Source organism: Antechinus flavipes, chromosome 2 (assembly GCF_016432865.1).
Source record: "Antechinus flavipes isolate AdamAnt ecotype Samford, QLD, Australia chromosome 2, AdamAnt_v2, whole genome shotgun sequence".
Lineage (NCBI taxonomy): Eukaryota > Metazoa > Chordata > Mammalia > Dasyuromorphia > Dasyuridae > Antechinus > Antechinus flavipes.
This window is the reverse complement of record NC_067399.1, coordinates 464,196,231-464,214,917: the sequence shown is the minus strand read 5'-3', so window position 1 is coordinate 464,214,917 and position 18,687 is coordinate 464,196,231. Positions and strand designations below refer to the sequence as shown.

Genomic DNA, 18,687 nt, shown 5'->3' with positions numbered 1-18,687 from the left:
ATGCCCATATTGGTTTTGTCATGTATGAAATTGAATCTAAAACTTCCTGCCCAAAGAAAAGAACCTGTATCAAAATTGGCTTTTCATATTGTTTCCAGACTTAAAAGTTTAGAGCCAGAGCACTGTATTGTTTTGCACTTAAATCAAAATGTGAAAGAATTTTAAGTTTGAGAGTGTATAGGCTGAGAATGTCTTAGTTTTAGGCTTCAAATTAAAGACAGCAAGGTGGGCATATTAAATTGTTGGACTTGGAGTCAGGAGGACTTGAGTTCAAGTCCTACTTCAGACACTAGCTGTGTCTCTCTGGACAAGTGATTTATTCCCTCAGCCTCAGTTTCCTCACCAATAAAGTAGGTTAATTATAGCACATACCTCAAAAAGTTGTTGTGAATCTTAAATGAAATAATATGTTCAAAGTGTTTTGCAAATCTTGAAGTACTACATAAATGCTAATTAGTGTTATAGGCTAGTCATTGCCCAAATGATTACTCTTTTTTCCTTTGTTTCAGAGGTATGATCATAACAAGAATGACAAAATCCTTCCAATCAGTCTTGAGCCATCATCAAGCACTGAACCGACTCAGTCCAATTTAAGGTAAGGTTTTATACTTCAGAGTCTTGCAAAATGCCCTCCCATGTTGTAGTTTATCTTTGTTGTTGTTGTGCTGGGGCTTTGCGACAAAGGAAACTTTCTGCCTTATCAAAAAAAAAAAGGATTTGTTTCCTTTTGTCCATATTGATAACTGTTCAGTAAATATAGTGATGTCCATATTGGTCTCCTTGTGTCTATTTCTTTCCCTCTCAGTCCATAAAATTGGTAATCCCATGACACAGGACTGGGTGAAGATCACTTCTGCTCAAGAAGCTTAAGTAGCTTCTTGTTAACTTCACATTTTGACTCCACATTCTTACTTAAAACCTATCATAAAATCACTAATCCCTTCTACCCCAGTAATTTTTCAGGCCATTACCCCTATTCTACTTCCACTTCCCTCTTTTCCAGCCTTGACCCTATAGTTAGCTAGTCGATGCTGTACTGCCCTCTATTCTGAAATTCCTCAACCCTTATCCCATCACTTTTCATCCCTTATCAAACCTTATTCCTGACTTCCTCCTACCTTTCATTGTTTTTATTCCTACACACATGCTGTTAATTAAAACTGAAGAAAGTCACACAACCATGCTGACCAAGTACATTATAAATATTTTTTTATCAAATTTTAACTAGGCCTTTAACTAAGCAAGTTAATCCATTTATTTCTTTCTAATTGCATCCCTGTTTTTTCTTCCTACAAAAGCTTTTCCAAGCCTTTTCTCTCCTCAGACTTCTCTTACCTTCCCTTCTCCCTACCTGTAGCAGCTGAGGAGTTTTCTTCTTATTTTACTGAGAAAACTGAATCTATTCCACAAAAGCCTTTCATCCCCTTGTCTGCATCTCCAAACCCTTAGACATCATCTTCTGGTCTCTCCTTGCTCCTCGGTTCTGGAAAAGAAAAGCCCTCTTCTCTAATGGACAACTCCAATCACACTATCCCCCTAAATATTCAGCTTCTATCTACTGATTCCATCCCTCCTACTTCCAAATATGCCAAAATCACCCCCATCTTTAAAAAACATTCACTACACTCTACTCTCCCCTCAAAATTTAATATCCTGTATCTCACCCTACTCCCGTCCCCCCCTCAACTCTAAAAAGTTAGCTGAAATTGATATTGAAAAAAAATGTTATTACTTCTTTCATTTACTCATCAGCCTTTTGCAGTCTGGTTTCAGACTTTTTTTTTTTTTGGCTGAAATTGTTCTTCCAATGTTCCTAATGATCTCTTAATTACTAAATATGATGATCTCTTCCCAATCTTCTTCCTTCTCAAGCTATTTGAAACTTTTGCATATCCTTTCCTCCTAAATATTCTCTTCCCTCCAGGTTTTCATGGTACACTCTTCTGACTTTTCTCCTATCCTTTTTTTTTCTCCTATCACACACAACCACAAATGTTTCTCTAGATTTTGCCTTCCACTCTTCTCACTCTACCTTTTCTCTGGCAGTGACCTCATCATCTCTATGTTGGTAACTCTCTGGTCTATATATCTAACCCCAGAATTTTGAGTTTCAATGTCATTTCAGTATGTGGCTATCAGACATTTCAAATCCTGGAGAAATCTCAAAAGTCAGCATGTCAAAAAATTTCATAAATACTACCCTTCTTCCCATCACTTCTTTTTCTGTCAGAAGCAATGCTATTGTATCAGTAACCTAGGTTGATAAGCTCAGCATTATTTTTGACTCCTCACTCTGGATTACTTGCTCTTGTCCTCATCCCATTTCTGTGCTTTTTAATATCCTGTCCCCCATTCCCATTTGTGTATCATCTTTGCTCATTCCCCTAGTTGTTAGTGCCCTCTTCTCCACTTCTAAGGTAAATCATTTTGTATTCATCCTATGTGTATTTATTCCCTATGTGTTCAAACATTTACTTATTTGAGATCGTGTAATTTTGTCCCTCCTCAGTAGAATGTAGGCTCCTTGAGAGCAAGGACTATCTTAATTTATATTTTGTTTCCAATACTTAAACTCCATGCCTGGCACATCATAGGTGCTTAGTAAATTCTTATTGTTTCATTTAAAATTTCTCTACAGTATACATGTTCCCCAAGTACAGCACTATTTCTTTTGTGTTTTAATTCATTTCTGAAATATTATTAGGTATCTCTTATGTAGTGCTAGAATTTGTAGTGGGTTTTTTTTTGTTTTGTTTTGTTTTAAAAAGAGTAGTTTCCCATGTTTTTTCAAATTAAAAAAAAATTATTTGCCTGTAATTTCTTGAGAGTTAACTGAATTGATACCGAAAAGAACTCTGAACTTGGAATCAGAAAACCTGAACCCTAAGTATTAGATGTGCTACTTACTCCATTCCAAAAATGTATATTATAAACTGTATAAATGGGAGGCATTCAAGCATCATAGAACTAATTTACAGTTTGATAGAACAGACTATCTGTCCAAGTTTTTCATTTTCATTTTACATGTAGGGAAACTGTATTTATAAGATCACATAGTTAATAAGGAGTAGAATTTGAATTCAAACTCTGTCCCGAGATTCTGAATCCAGTCATCTTCCCATTATTCTAAGCTATCCTGCTTATATATGTCTCCCTGTTTTTCAATCTCCAGGTCATATTACTTTGCCCTTTAGATTTTTTAGAGGGAGGGAGCAAAGTGAAAGGGAAAGAACAGTTCCAGGAGTCAGGAGTCCTGGATTTCCCACTTAATGAGTTTCCAGAGAAGCACTTTTATCACTCTAAAGAACAATATCAAGGCAAGCTGTGATCATCTATACATTGCACATTTACTCAGTAATTATGTACTTACCTTATGACTTTAATCTTACATAGAAATATCAACTTTTATCTCTCTTAAATCCAAATATATATTTATATTTGTATCCAAATGGCAGAAATCCTAGAGAAATGTCATTCTTTAATTGCCCACAGATTTTAATAAACTTATTATAGATTTATATAATACCAAAGTTGCTTGTGTTTTTCTTTTTAGTTTGCAACTTTTGTGTTTCCTCTCCATGTAAGTCTCATCTAAGCTCAAGACTCAGTTTCTGTCTTGAATGGATCTCATTTGGAAACTCAACAAAGTCAATTCGATTGTCTTTCTGGTCTCTTAGGAGGAATTACTTGTGACTCGGCATTTGTGGAGCATTCAGTTCAGTATTAAATACCTACTAAGTGCAAAATATTAGATAACTCATATTTAGGAAGCACTTGAAGGTTTACAAAGTACTTTCTTTACAACTCTATGGTAAGTAGCATAATAGCATCATGCTCTGATTACAGATAAAAATCTGAAGTGTAGAGCACCTGTAATTTGCCTAGGCTCACACAAAAAGCATACAATCTCAAAGTGTACTTTAAGCAAATTTAAGAAAAAAAGAAGAGATGATCTGAGAAAAGTTTCTTGGAGGAGGTGGCATCAGAGCTGGTCCTTGAAAAGGAAAAAGAAATAAGTGGGAATGAAGGAATGTAACCCAATCTTTAAGGTTGGAAGAAACAGTGACCCACTTAATGACAGATGTCCCAGAGAGGCTCCTCATAAGACTTGATGTTTTGACTTGTCGAATCTAGGGAAACAGGACTCCAGACTTGAAAGGAAATCCACAGACTGCAAGAAGTCAACACCACACAGTCTTCTTCTCTTTCTTATAAAGGAAAAATCTGTTGACAAGAAGAAGAGGAGATGAAGTGGCCAGGCACCTGGGAAGATGAGAAAATGAGTTAGAAATTCTCTGAAAGGGCTCTAATACTTTTGTTTGTTGATTCACCAAGAGACTATAAGACTATAACAAAGTAATTCATCCAACAAATATTTATTAGATACTATGTGTAGAATATTCTGCTAGACAAAGTTTAGATAATTAAGTTTATTATCTATTAGGAATATAAAATATAAGATTACAGTAAAATATATTACATACACCCCTAAACCTATTAGTATAAAATCTTATGTACAATATTTCATAAGTTCATTAAAAGAGATATGAAACGGGGGGCAACTAGGTGTTGAAGTGGATAGAGTGCCAGCCCTGAAGTCAGGAGGCCCTGAGTTCAAATCTCGCCTCAGACTTAACATTTAACACGTCCTAGCTATGTGACCCTGGATAAGTCACTTAACTTGTCTTAGCAAAAAAAAAAAAAAAAAAAGATATGAAAAAATCTTATGTAAGATGTGAATGGAAAAATAAGATTGCTAGTTAATGGGAAATTATGGCATTTGAATTATGCTTAGTTAAAGACAGAGAAGAGGGAGAAAGCTGGAAATGTGAGAAGAAACCACATTGTGGGGTGCTTGAATGCCAAGCAGAATGGTTTAAATTTTACTAGGGAGTCCCTAAAGATTTTTAAGTAGAGAAGTAACAATCAGATCTTTTCCTAAGTAAGATTATTTTTATAGTGGTGCAAAGGATAATGTTATCCAATTTCCTTTTGCTGAATCAGATCAAGTTATTATCTTTGATCATCAATTCATGATAGCAAGTTCTGCTGACCATATTTTCATTCTTTTCTGACCCCAGGTCAAGCAACATGATGTATCATTATCCCTGTTCAAAAAACAGTATTATTCACTGTAATAACACCTAGTTTTACATAGACCTGTATGAAGTTTTCCTATCTGAAGATTCCATTGCTTAAAGTAACCACATTTTCATAGCACTTGAAGTTTACAAAGGGGTTTCCTCACAACAACATTAAGAGGTAGGTCAGAGAGAGATTATTATTATCCCTGTTTCGTAGAGAAAAAAAAAAGCTGAAACCTAGACCAAATAAATGAGTTAATCTTGGTTATGAAACTAGTAAATGTCCAAACCAGGATTCCATCCCAGTCTGTGAATTTCAAATTCAGTGCTATCCTCTGTACATGTGCTTTACTCTCCATTGAGTGGAAGCAGTAAGATTTGAGCTCTTTTTTTTTTCAGATAGCAAAAGCAACAGAGTAAAGTGAAAAGAAGACGGGCCTTGTAGTTCCAATACCTGAGTTGAGGCTTCAACTCTGACACTTGGTATCTGCTTGGGGCTAGGAACTGAAGCTGTGATCTTACTTATGGAGAGCTCACTTTGAGGAAGAAGTTCCCCTGTTTAGATCACTGGAGGATTAAGTGACTTATAGAGGATACAGCTCTTTGTCCTCCTTCTCAAAGATAATCATGACATCAGGGAGGTTATGACATAACATACAAGTGAATTGGATTTAAATGAGGGAGAACTGTTCAAGGTCACCTGTCTCACTTTCCCCTCCAGAGCCATCTGGGTCCAATGGCCAGATATAGATTAAGACAACTGGAGATGGTCTTGGCCTTTTCAAGCTAAGGTCTTCAACAGGTCTCAGTTTGAATGAGGCCCCATCCATTCAGAGATTTACAACTAGGTAGCAATTGAGGCAAAGAATGGCTTCCTTCACCTCGTCCAAAAAATTAAGTAAATAGTTAAATCTGGGAGGAGAAAACCTTTTTATTTCTGGCCAAACAAAAATGATTGCTGTGTATGTTTATTCAGAGTCAGTTAGGACCCAAATAATGACCAAATGGGACTTGGCCTGGGACCTATTGTAGGGTACATTTAGCTAGTATATATAAGAAGTAGGATTAAATCCAGGTTTTCTTGGTTCTGAAATCAGTTCTCTATTCACTACACCATACTATCCCTCTCTCTATCTGCCTGACTCTGGGAAAATCACTTTATACCTCTCTTAGCCTCAGGTTTTGACATCTGTCAAGTGAGAATACTAATAATCTTTTGTGATGAAAGCACTTTATAAGCTTTCAGTATTATAGAAATCATAATTCTATATTATATAGAATATTATTCCATCACTGACTCACGAACTCTTTGCTCTTCTTTTTCCAGTGTCAGTGCAAAAATAAAAGCCATTGAAGCCAAGCTGAAAATGATGGCCGAAAACCCTGATGCTGAGTACTCAGCAGCTCCAGTCTATTCCTACTTTAAACCACCAGATAAAAAAAGGACTAGTCCTTACTCCCGAACTGCTTGGAAGTCTCGAAGATGATAATTGGGAAGAGCTGTAGCAGCCAAGAAAACTGCTTTATACACCTAAAATCCTCTGCCTTTGTACTTTGTAGATTTAAATGGTACTATCCAAGAGCACAATCACAACGTTAGAGTTTTGTAACATGGCATTTTAAACTTTTCTTATGGCTATTCCTTGCCCAAAGTATGTATAGAATTGAACACCATCCAGAATAAATTGGATTGCATCCAGAGCTCTGACTTTAACACAGGGATACTCTAGTTGACTGAGCTGTTTGCATTTTGTGAGTCCAGAAATATTATTCAATATATCACACAAAGAGAAGCTGATTGTTTTAACCGAGAAAATTAAATTTGTCAAAGTGGTCATTTTCTAAAGAAGTAGGAATGAATGGGGTGGAAAATTGTGTATACTGTTTTGCCTAAATGCCTTCAAAACCTAAGGGCAGCCGCCAGACCTGGTAGGAGAAGGTGACCAGAAACTACTTTTGTTATTCTGTTTTTTAATTGTGTTCAGAGGTGTCCCCAAAGTTTTACTGTGTGGAAATGCCTCAAATAAGAAATGAAAAAGAAAAGTTTTTTGCCAAAGAGAATAGGTCTTTAATCTATTTAAGCATTCCTTTTCTCTTGTTTTAAATTCCAAATAGGAAAGTATAATGGATGTCTGAAAACTATTTTAAAGGAGATAAATATATAGAGCCCATTGATTTTTGTTGTTGTTTTTTATTTCACCAAGACAATTCAGTCTTGAAAATCTTTTGTCAAGCTAAGGATGCATCTTTTAAAAAATATTATTTAGCCCAATGAACTAGTAAACTTATAAGAGTATTAATGAGAAACTTATAGAAATTACAAATCTGCCAAGGCAGTTTTATAGCATGAGAATGCCTTTTTTCAGAACTACGGGCCACCTTTGTGAGCAGTAAAATGAAATAGCTCTTTTAGCAAATGTGAAGGCTAAACTAGCCCTGTCAAGACACTCTCTTTCCTAATCTGTCACTCTTAATTCAATAGCAGAGATTGAGCTTTGGTATGAGAGAAGGGAAGTAGGGGAAGTGGAAGGAATAGAAGCAAGGACTTTGTATAATAGGTATTATTTCAGTCATTGGCCTAGTAATTTAGGGATTTCTTTGGATAAGAAGTGCTATATGACTATTAAAATTTACTATTGATCTGAATAAGCTGTACTTTTTCCTGTAAACCTAGAATGTGGCCTATAATCCAGGTTGAAGTGTTTTTTGTTTGATTAAAAAATCTCTTTTTAAGTCACCCTGTATTCTGACAAATATGCTTAATTTTCATAATAAACCACCTTTTTGTTTTCTATTTTCTTAGACTTTGAAGAGCCCTTATGATAAAAGAAAGATGAAAATAACCATGAAGCCAGTGGGGATGGTGTCTCTGCCAGAACTGTTTTAATTATTTAGGATAAATTTTGGCCAAGTGTTTCTTTGGGTAGCTTGTTCACTCCTCCAGGTCATTCATTTATACTGGGTGATACCTAAATTTATGGTCAAGAGGTTCCCTCTATTTCTTTATAATAAAGCATGCTCTTTCTCTAAAGCAATATGAGCCTTCCTATATTTGTTGAATATCAGAAATGAAGCTTCTTAGCAATTTCACTGCATCATGGTATAGTTTCAGGAAGTATTGGATTTAGAGAAGTCTTTTGTAGTGAGGGAAAGGGGGTTGTTTATTTGTTGGTTCTGGGTTAAGTGTCTCTCTTGAGCTATCTTTAGGTAGCACATATTGGCAATTAAGTAAAGACATCTCTTTGGTGCAAGTGATAACCTCTTCCCATTCAGAAAGATGGGAGGGCTTGCCTGGCCATTGTCTTATAGATCGTATCCCCAGCAGGTTTGGGATGAAGTAGGACTTATTTAGCGTAAACCAGTCTTCTATTTTTAATAGGAATTTTGAGAATATTTGACTTTGAATTATATAGAGCTGTTTCCTTTAGAAACCAGAGCTATTTATTTGTATTGAAGGCAATGTTATGATTTATAGCAATTCATATTTCTCTATGTGAATAAATGGAAGAAAATGTTGATTCCGTTTCTTTTTCTCTTGGGTCACTGGAATCAAGATCATGAAACTTCAAAGTTGTAAACTCCCCTCAATACTTCCTTTCCACCTCCCATAACTTATAAATTCTTACCCATCTTTTAAAACTCAACTCAAATGCTGCCTATGCCACCACTAAGAGAGCACGACTGAAAAGGGACCATAAAGACCTGGTAGTCAGTTCAGCCTCACTTTAAAAATGAAGAACCTGAAGCCCAGAAGTTGTCATTTGGCCAAGATCACACAAATGGTAAGCAGAGACAGGATCCAAACCCATATCCTCTATCTCAAATTCACTGGTTTTTCTGTTGTCCCCTACAGGACTGTTATTAACAACTAGTGTTAACAACCAGGGAACTGCTGCTGTGGAAGTACAAGCACCTTTGGGCTTGAAACTCAGGCTTCAGTTCCATATAGTGTCCTATCTCCCTTAACTTCTGCTTGGTCAAGAATGCTACAAATGAGGTCCCTTGAGCCTAGCTTTTGTAGGCTATAAAGGAAGAACATTTAGTTTTAGGTCCCAACATTGTGAATTCTGGGATCTCACAGTTCTCCCATTCAGTGAACTGCAGTCTTAACATTCTATGTTGCACTTCAAGCTCAGGCATTCTCTTCTGATATTAGTGTAGGGGACAAGACTTCTTATTCCAATATTTAGGCACAACAACCTTGCCTATTAGATTTAGTGAATTGCTCTGTTTCTATCTTGGTCTCGCTATGGAAAAGTTCTATGTGTCAGGCAGAAACTTTACTGGAACATCATAACTTGTTCCTTTGCACAATGCAACCTTGTCATTAAGACCAACTAAAAGGCAGCAAGGATTCTAAAACAAGGTAAATTTGGCCTCACAAATAACTTTAAGACTAGCAAAACTTAAACGGGTCATAATCCCACTTGGGCTTGTGTAACTGAAAGTGGAGGTCATGAAATTATGATTTATTATCGATAAATGTTTCATTTGTATACCTGTTTTGTATACCCAGGGTTGCATAAGAAGGATGAGAAGTGAAAAAACTTTTAAGAAGCCCTATTCTGTATGATGAAATCTTAGCTGAAATATGGCTCTAGGTGTGTATAACTTATTCCTAAGAAACAGAATAGGTTAGAGTAACTAGGAAGAAGATGAAGAAATCTGGGAAGCAGAGAGGAAAGGCATAATAAAGACTACTTGTTTAAAGATCTGTGAAAGAAAATATCTCATATAAATATGCTAGAGACTACCTGTTCAAAAAGAGAAAAGGAGTTTAGGAAATATCACAAAGCTGGCATATAGTATGATAATGATGGGAAAGGAAATGGAGAGGAGGAAGAGTCCAATTATTGAGGCATCTAATAGCTCTCCTGCTGACCAAATCAGAGTAGCCCTAGTCACTTCTTGACTAGCCTTAACAATTTCATCTCTCCAAAGTCATTGAAATCAACAAGGGGAAACTTCTGCATCTAGTTGCTGTAGGAGAAATGAAGAAAATTTTGTGGGAAACAGCAGTCACACAGAGAGGACAAAAAAATCAAGCACTAAGGGCAGCTAGTTGGTGCAGTGTATGGAACACACCAGCCCTGAAGTCAGGAGGAACTGAGTTCAAATTTGACCTCATACACTTAACACTTCCTAGCTGTGTGACCCTGGGCAAGTCACTTAACCTCAATTGCTCCAGCCGAAAATAAAAAATCAAGCACTATGTGTAATATACTCTTGGGAAAAGAGGATTGAGAGATGGGTTGATAGGTGAGATTCCATGGACCAAAATTCTAGAGAAGTCAGATGACGGAGGACAGGAAACTTAAAAATTCTGAAGACAAAGAAAAACGATTCCTCTGCAAAAATAATTGTCTGAAGAGATCAGAAGTGGATACAGAAAATTCATCAAACAACTGAGTTGTTTTTTGTTTGTTTTAGCAGTAGTAGATGGTGAAATCCAAAAGCCTGACTTGATTCTGTAAGAATGGCTTTAGGAGTGCTAAGGTTCTGAAAGACTTAAGGTTAGTCAGGAAAGCTGTGCTGTGCTATTCTGTTTGAAGCCTTTATTGAGGGAAGAAGAAGCACCAAAGAAGAGATAGACCATATTGCTGGAAATGGAATGATAATTGACCATGGAACTTATGCCAAAATAATGTCTTTAGTCCACAAATGCCAAAAATAGAACCAAAGGAAGGGTATATCCAAGGCTAGTAAAGCCATACTAAGAAAGCATTTATCTGCCCTTCATTCAATTCAATTCAAAAATTTTTAAGATCCAAAAAGATGAAAAGAAGCACATCTAATAGACAGACCTTGGAGTTAGGAAAACCTGGATTCACGTCCTGATTTTGACATATTAGCTGTGTGATGACAGGTAAATCATTTAACCTCAATCCCTGCTGACTTAAAATTTACAGCTGAAACATCTCTGCATCATTAGGGAAATTCCCACATCAAGTTCAATGACAATGAAATTCCAAGTCCAACTTGACTTCAATTCCTGGCAAAATTCTATAATGGATTCTTAATGACATGGTTATTGAACATCTGAAAGAAGCAGTGAGCACAACAAGTCAGCATGGCTTTTTTTTTTTTTTTTTTTTTGACAATTATTAAACACATGGGAATCGACCATTCAACAGGCATTTGTTAAATACTATGCCTACCCTATGCCAGGCACTATGCTTGGAATGCATTTATTGGAGAGTTTAAAAGAATAAGGAAGTCCTATCCTTATACTCTGTCCTGATCAGTTCACAACTGGAGTATCTTGTTGGTTCTAGGTGCCAGAGTTGATAAGCTTGAGAAGATCCAAAAAAAGACAAGCAAGACTGGTGAATGTCCTTGAGTCCATATCAAATGAGACTCAGTTTAAGGAACTGTTTATCCTGAAAATATTTAGCCTACAGAAGAGGCTAAGGGGGACATGATAGCTGTCTCTAAATATTTGAAGAGTTATCATATGAAAGAGGAATTATACATATTTTGTTTGGCTGAAGAGAATAAAATTAGGAACTGTGAGCAAAAGTTAGCAAAAAAAAAAAAAAAGTGTATTTAGGTTTAATCTTAAAGAAAAAATGGCCTGAAGATTTAGAAATATTCATAGATGAAACGGCCTGCCTTCAGAAAAGTGGGGCATTCCCTCATTGTAATCAAAATTGGGTGGACACTTGTTGAATGTGTTGGGAATTTTTTTAGGGTTATGGATTAGAATTTATGGCTACTGAAATCCCTTCACCCTAAAATCTGTGAGTAATTCTGCGAAATAAAAGCATTCCAGGCAAGAAGGCATGGCCTGAACAAAGGAATAGAAATGAGAGGAGGTATGCCAAGTTTGTTGAATTAACTACTAGTCCAGTTTTGCTAGATAAATAGTCTGTTAAGAGGAATAATATAAATAAGTCTAAAAAAGAAGAATCTAATTATAAAGGGCCAAGCTGAGAAGATGTGACAGGGATCCACTCAAGTGGTATAGTGAACAACTAGTGGCACAATAAAAGGGCTGGACTAGCACTGGTCAGGGTTGTCATGAAGATAAAATGAGATAATATTTATGTTTTAATAAGGTATCATGTAAATGCTAGTTATTATTAGAGATTAGGGTGCTGAATAGTGAAGTAAGACCTGGGTTCAAATACTGTTTCTGTAAGTGTGACATATCAAGTCAATTAAACTCTATCCATCTTAGTTTCTTCTTCTGAAAACTGGGAATAATGTTTGCAGTACCTACCTCAAAGTCAAATGAAATAATGTGTGTTCAGTGTTTTAAGAATTTTTAATTAAATGTTATTAATTATTGAACAGGGAACCGGTATGGTCAGGCATGTATTTTAGAAATAATTTGCCAGTTGTGTGAGAACAACTTAGAGAAGAGAAAAACATAATTAGGAATACACTACAGATGAGAGGCAATATGGGTCTGAACTAGTGTAATAACTGAGTAAGTTGAGAGAAATGGACATGTGTGGGAGATGAGATAGAACTGACAAGATTTGGCAATTGTTTGGAGTTTGGATTTAGGGAGAGTAGAGAGTGAGATGACTTGGAGATATTGAGAACTTAGGTTACTCAAAAGACAGTGGCACCCTCAATAGAAATAAGGAAGATTGAAGGTTGGTTTCAGGAGACAGGATGACAAGGTCTGTTTTGAAACCGAGTTGCTTATGGGACATCCATGAAGAGAGGTCCACCAATTAAGTGATGTAGGTATGAAATTCAAGAGAATAGGACTGGATGTATGGATTTGTATTGAAATGATAATTAAACCTATGGAAACTAATTAGATAAACCAGTGATCAGATATAGGAAAAAAGAAGAGAAGAACATGCAGAAACTTGAGGAATATCTACAATTAGGATTCAGGATGTGAATAATGAAGCAAAAGAGACTAAGAAGGACCATCATAGGAGACATGAGAGGAATGGAGGGACTAAAGATTGCAATCAGTGAGAGATTTAAGAGGAATGAAGGAGAGGGATAAATGAGAAGACGAGATTAGAAACATTTTAGCACTGCAAGTAATTGAGATAGTGAGTAGCACAGTTGTGGATAATGGTAAGACCTAAGATGTAGCCATCCCTGTGGCTAGCTAGAATAGATTAAAAATATCATGGGATCTGAAGAAGTTGTTGAAATAAGAGGAGACTAGAGTGTTCAAATGCATAGATGAAGAAGGGAGGGAGGAAAGAAGGAAAGAGAGGGAGGAGGAGGAGAAGAAAGAGGAAGGGTAAGAAGAAGAAAGAGAAAGAAAAGGGTGAAAAAGAGAGGGGAAGGAGAGAGGGGAGGGAAGGAAGGAGGAAAGAAGGAACTTAGTTGTAATATACAATCATGATAGAATATGACTGCTGGAATAAATGAGCTGATTGATTTTAGAAAAACGTGGAAATACTTGCATGAAATAATGAAGAATGAAAAGAACAGAATTAAGAGAATGTTGTATATAGTAACATCAACATTGTTTGAAGAACAACTGTGAACTACCTATTCTGGGTATTATAAACACTCAAATCACTACAAAGGACCTATGAAGAAAAATGCTGTCCACTTCCAGAGAAAGAACCGAGAATAACAGTATGTATAGTGTACTTTTACATATATTTAGATATCTGTCAAATTGTGGCCTTCTCTAGGACAGAGTAAGGAGGAAAAGAGTTTAGAACTTAAAATGTAACAAAAAAAAATTTTAATTAAATTTTAAAACAAGAAAAGATGGAGATAGATATCTAGAGCATTTATTATGATCTTACTATGTTCTAAGCATAAGACAAAATCAAGAAAGCAAGATGGTCTCTACTATCAAGGAGCTTACATTCTAAAAGGGAAGAAAACAGAGAGAGGAATTGAAAATTGGGTGTGGGGAATGAAGGGGGGAGTGTGTGACTGAGTCACTTAAGATATGGTTGTTCTCAGCAGGAAATCCTCAGAATGGAATCATACCTAAGTGACCAAGGCAGACACAAAGATAGAGATTATCTATAGGCAGTTGGAAATGTGAGTGTGGAACTCTGAAGAGATCAGAACTAGATACAAGATATTAAGACCTGCATGAAGCCTGAGAGTGAAGAATTTCAGTGTAGAGGGAAAAGAAGAGGAGGATCATGGACAAACCCTTGGTTACCATTAACATTTTGAGATTATAAAATAACCAGGAGCCAGAAAAGGCTCGACTAGAGAGAGTAGAGAGGTAGAAGGGAAACCAAAATAGTAAGATGACTTTGAAGTTGAGGGAACAGAAAATGTCCAATAGGGCATTGGGGCTGGAAGGCTGCAGAGAGATTGAAGAAAATGAGGCATGGGGAAAAGATTGCAGTAGATTTGTGGAATAAGAGGTCACTGATCATCTTTAAATGTTGCCTCAATAGATGGTTAGGATAGCAAGCTGATAATAAGGATTTGAAGGAATAGTAGGCAATAATGAAATGGAAGCACTGGGTTTAAAATTTTTTAAGAAGTTTAGCAGTGAGAGGCAGCTAGTTGGTGTAGTGGATAAAGTACCAGCCCTGAAGTCAGGAGCACCGGAATTCAAATCTGGCTTCAGACATATAACAATTGAGTGTTCTTGAAAGATGATGATTAAGGATGTGGTATCCTGGAAAAAGAGAAACAGGATTAAGTGTGAAAATAAAGACTTTCATAAATAGTAGGGTTATCTCATTTTTTTTCTTTTTTAATCTGATTGTTATTGCTATGTTTTGCTTTTAACATTGCCTTCATTTTCAAATATATCCTTACCCACAATAACCATATGTTTTAACTTGTCACCTGACCATAAATTAAGGGGAGAAAGGGGCTGAAAGTCAAAGGAGTTCCTGTCAGAGGGCTTCAGTTTTCTCAGTGAGATTAATCTCTGCTGAATGTAAAAGTGGCTGGGAAGATGGCAGTCGGTCAGAACATTTTGGGGTCTCCAAATTTCCTCCACAAAAACAAACAAACAAACAAAACCCAGAACATTGCCACAGAGGAAATATAAAGCAGTAGAAATAAAAATCAGGGTAAAGCAGTAACTCTTCTAAAACCTTAAAATGTCCACAAGAGAGACCTGACCTCCGGGGGCAGAAATTCAGTGCAAAAACCTTCAGGCCAACTCTGCCAAATCAACAAACAACAAGCCCTAGGGACATCTGGGATTGGGAAGGAGTCTGCTCAGAAGATGTACAAACTTTCACCTCTTGGATAGTGAGAGTCTGATGGCTAAGTTGGAGAAGACTGAAGAACCTTCCATTGTTGAGAAACACAAGCACAGCTGTGCTGACCAGACTGGGGGAGAAGGAGCTAACATACACCTAATAAGTGCACTGGCTTAGGGTCTGGGACTCTGTTGGCTGTGATCACTTGCAGGAGAGCAGAATCCCTGATTTCAGTTTCAGGAAAGAGAGGACAGTTGTAGTTTGAAGCCACCAGAGGGACTGCAGAGAGTAAGATCATATTCCAGATAGGTGTTATCGGGGCTCTAGCCATGACTTAGGAGTGAAGAGGAGAGTCCAAAGTTGAGCCCTGGTACAATCTTCAAAAAATAACAGTAAGAAGGACCTGACACTGGGGGCATTTCCCCCTATATCACCAAACCAGAACTTGATTACACTAATAGCTACCTCAAATAAAATAAACAAACAAACAAAAAATAAAAATAAGCAAGTAAAGGAGAAAGAACTCATAGCTGCTATGAGACTAGAGAAGATCTGGATTCATATTCAAAGGAAAATAATGGAACAACAAAAAAAGTTACTCTTTTTTTCAACTAGATATGTCAAATGGTCCCAAGCACTAATAGATTAATTCTAAAAACTTTAAAAATCGATTAGAGAGATCAAAGAATTAAAATGGTGAAGAAAGGGGGAGAGTAGAGAACAATCCAAGAAAATTCTGAAAAGAAAGTCAATCAACTTGAAATAGAGAATCAAAAAACTTAAAGAAGAAAATACCATGAAAATTAGAATTGGATAAAGGGAAGCTAATGACATTCTAAGACACAAAGAAGTAATAAAACAAAATTAAAAGAATAAGCTTTCTGCTGAAAGCAGAATAAACAACTGATCTGTAAAACAGATCTAGCATCAAATAATATAAGAATAATCAGACTGCTTGAAAATTATGATAAAAATAATCATACAAATATGTATATTTTATCATTTTTCTTGATACAATAGTCCAAGAAATTATCAAGGAAAATGTCCCTGAAGTTCTAAAACAAGAAGGAAAAGTAGGAAAAAAAATCCACCAATTACCTGAAAGAGATCCCTGGAGGAAAACTTACAGGAATATCATAGCCAAGTTTCAAAGCTCCCAGATTAGAGAGAAAATATTGGAAGCAATAAGAGAGAAAAATTAATTAATATCATGGAGCTACAATAAAGATTACACAAGACCTAAAAGCCAGTACATTAAAGGCTCATAGATTTTGAAATACTATATTTTTTTGAGCAAAACATCAGGAGTTATGATTAAGAGTAACTTACCCAGTTAAGTATAATCCTGAATGGGAAAAAAATGGCTATTTAACAAGTTGAAAGACTTTCATGTTTTCGTGACAAAGGGAAAAATTCAACATATAACATCCAGAAGAAATATAAGCAGTAAGAACCAATTATAAGGAATTCAGTAAGGTCAAATTGTTTACTTCTTATATATGATAATATCAGTTCCTTGATCCAACCATTTTGGAGAGCAATTTGGAGCTATGCCTAAAGAACTCTCAAAATGTGCATAGCCTTTGATCCAGCAGTATTTCTACTCAGCTTATACCTCAAAGAGATCATAAAGGAAAGAAAGGGTCCCACATGTGCAAAAATGTTTATAGTAATCCTTTTTGTAGTAACAAGGAACTGGAAATTGAATGGATACCCTTCGGTTGAGGAATAGCTGAATTAGTTATGATAGATGAAGTTCATGGAATATCACTGCTCTAAAAGAAATGATGAGCAGCTGATTTCAGAAAAGCCCGAAAAGACTTAAATGAACTGAGCCTGAGTAAAATGAGCAGCAGAAGAAAACATTGTACACCATAACAACAAGATTATGTGATGATCAACTGTGATGGACTTGGTTCTTCTAGCAATTAGGTGATCCAAGACAATTCCAATAGACTTGTGATGAAAAATTCCATCTGCATCCAGAGAAAGAATTATGGAAACTGAATGTGGATCATAGCATAATATTTTCACTTCTCTTCTGTGTTTGTTTGTTTGGGTTTTTTTCCCTTGGATCTGATTTTTCTTGCACAACATGACAAATATAGAAATATGTTTTAAAACAATTGCCTAGAGAGGGAGCAAGAGGAAAAGGAAGGAGAAAAATTTGGATGCAAAGTTTTACAAAAATTAATGTTGAAAAGGATATTTACATGTCTTTGGAAAAATAAAATACTATTGAAAAATGAGAACAACATTCAGAAACTGTAGCACTAGAAATACATACTAGCAGTGTTCTCTGTTTTGTTAAAATTGTCTATTGAAAATTCACAGAGCTAAATAAAGGAAAATTTTAAATAATTAAATGTTCAAATTATATATTTTTAATTTTGTAGTCTTCATACTTGAAGTTATTAAAGCTTAAAATTGTACTAAGACTTTTAGGATGCTCTATATTTTTTTATATAGACATTGAGAAAATTTGTTTTGCTTAACTATGCATATTTATTACAAGGAGTTTTTCTTTTCTTTTTTCAATGAAGTTAGGGATAGAAGAGGGAGACAATAGATTTTTGTTCATTAAAAATAAAGAGATTGAGGGGAGCTACAGACATGGAAATTTCCCATGCACTATTTGATGAAATCACTGTATTGTTAGTTTTGTTAAATTTAGTTTTATTTTATTACAAGAGAATTCTCAATATGAAATGTAAAAATAAAACACGTCAACAAAAATTTAAAAACTATATATATATATACATATATATATATTTTAAAGCTGATATGTAATAAAGATTTAATGGAATATAACAAAAGTGTGTAAGGAGAGATAAAAAGGAGCAATTATCTTATACAAATGAGGCAAAATAGGAAAAACTGATACAAAAGAAGTTAGTAGAGGGAGAGCAGATAGTGCTGAAACCTTAAGCTCATTGGGAATGGATTAAAGAGGAAACAACAGATAGGTAGATAGACAGACAGATAGATAGGTAAGCAGGCAGGCAGACAGATAGATATAGAAGGGTATAAAAGTCTTCTAAATTCAGAAAGCAATAAGAGGGCAAGGGAATAGGGTTGGGGCAAGAAGAGGATGAGGAAAGGATAAGTGCTAGGTTAAAGAATAGGTGGGCAAAGTAACAAGAAGAAGTAAAGCAGAGAAGTGACAAGGGATAGGAATAGGGTAAAAAGAATAGTGAGGAAAAAATAGAAAGGAGGAAAATATACAACAAGAAATTATAGCTTAAAATATGAATGGGATGAATTTGCCCATAAAATGGAAACCAATAGCAGATTAAAAATTTGAATCCAACAATATGTTGCTTCCAGAAAATATTATTAAAAAGCAGGGGAAGTAATCATGGTTTCAAACAAAATTAAAACTAAAAGAGATTTAATTAAAAAAGAAAAATAGGGAAACTATTCTATATATCAGTCATGTTATTCAATATTGTTTTAGATCATTTAAAATAACTAGACAGTATAAG

At 35.6% G+C, this 18,687-nt stretch overlaps 1 protein-coding gene across 1 annotated transcript in view; it reads left to right on the top strand.

Moving 5' to 3' along the window:
* Positions 1–8,602, top strand: part of RBM18 (RNA binding motif protein 18) — a 33,582-nt gene extending 24,980 nt beyond the window's left edge. The window contains exons 5-6 of the mRNA XM_051979582.1: positions 510–595; positions 6,412–8,602. Of these exons, the coding sequence (XP_051835542.1) occupies positions 510–595; positions 6,412–6,571 (246 nt within the window). The 3' untranslated portion in view covers positions 6,572–8,602. The remainder of the gene's footprint in view (positions 1–509; positions 596–6,411) is intronic.
* The last annotated feature ends 10,085 nt before the right edge of the window (positions 8,603–18,687 follow it).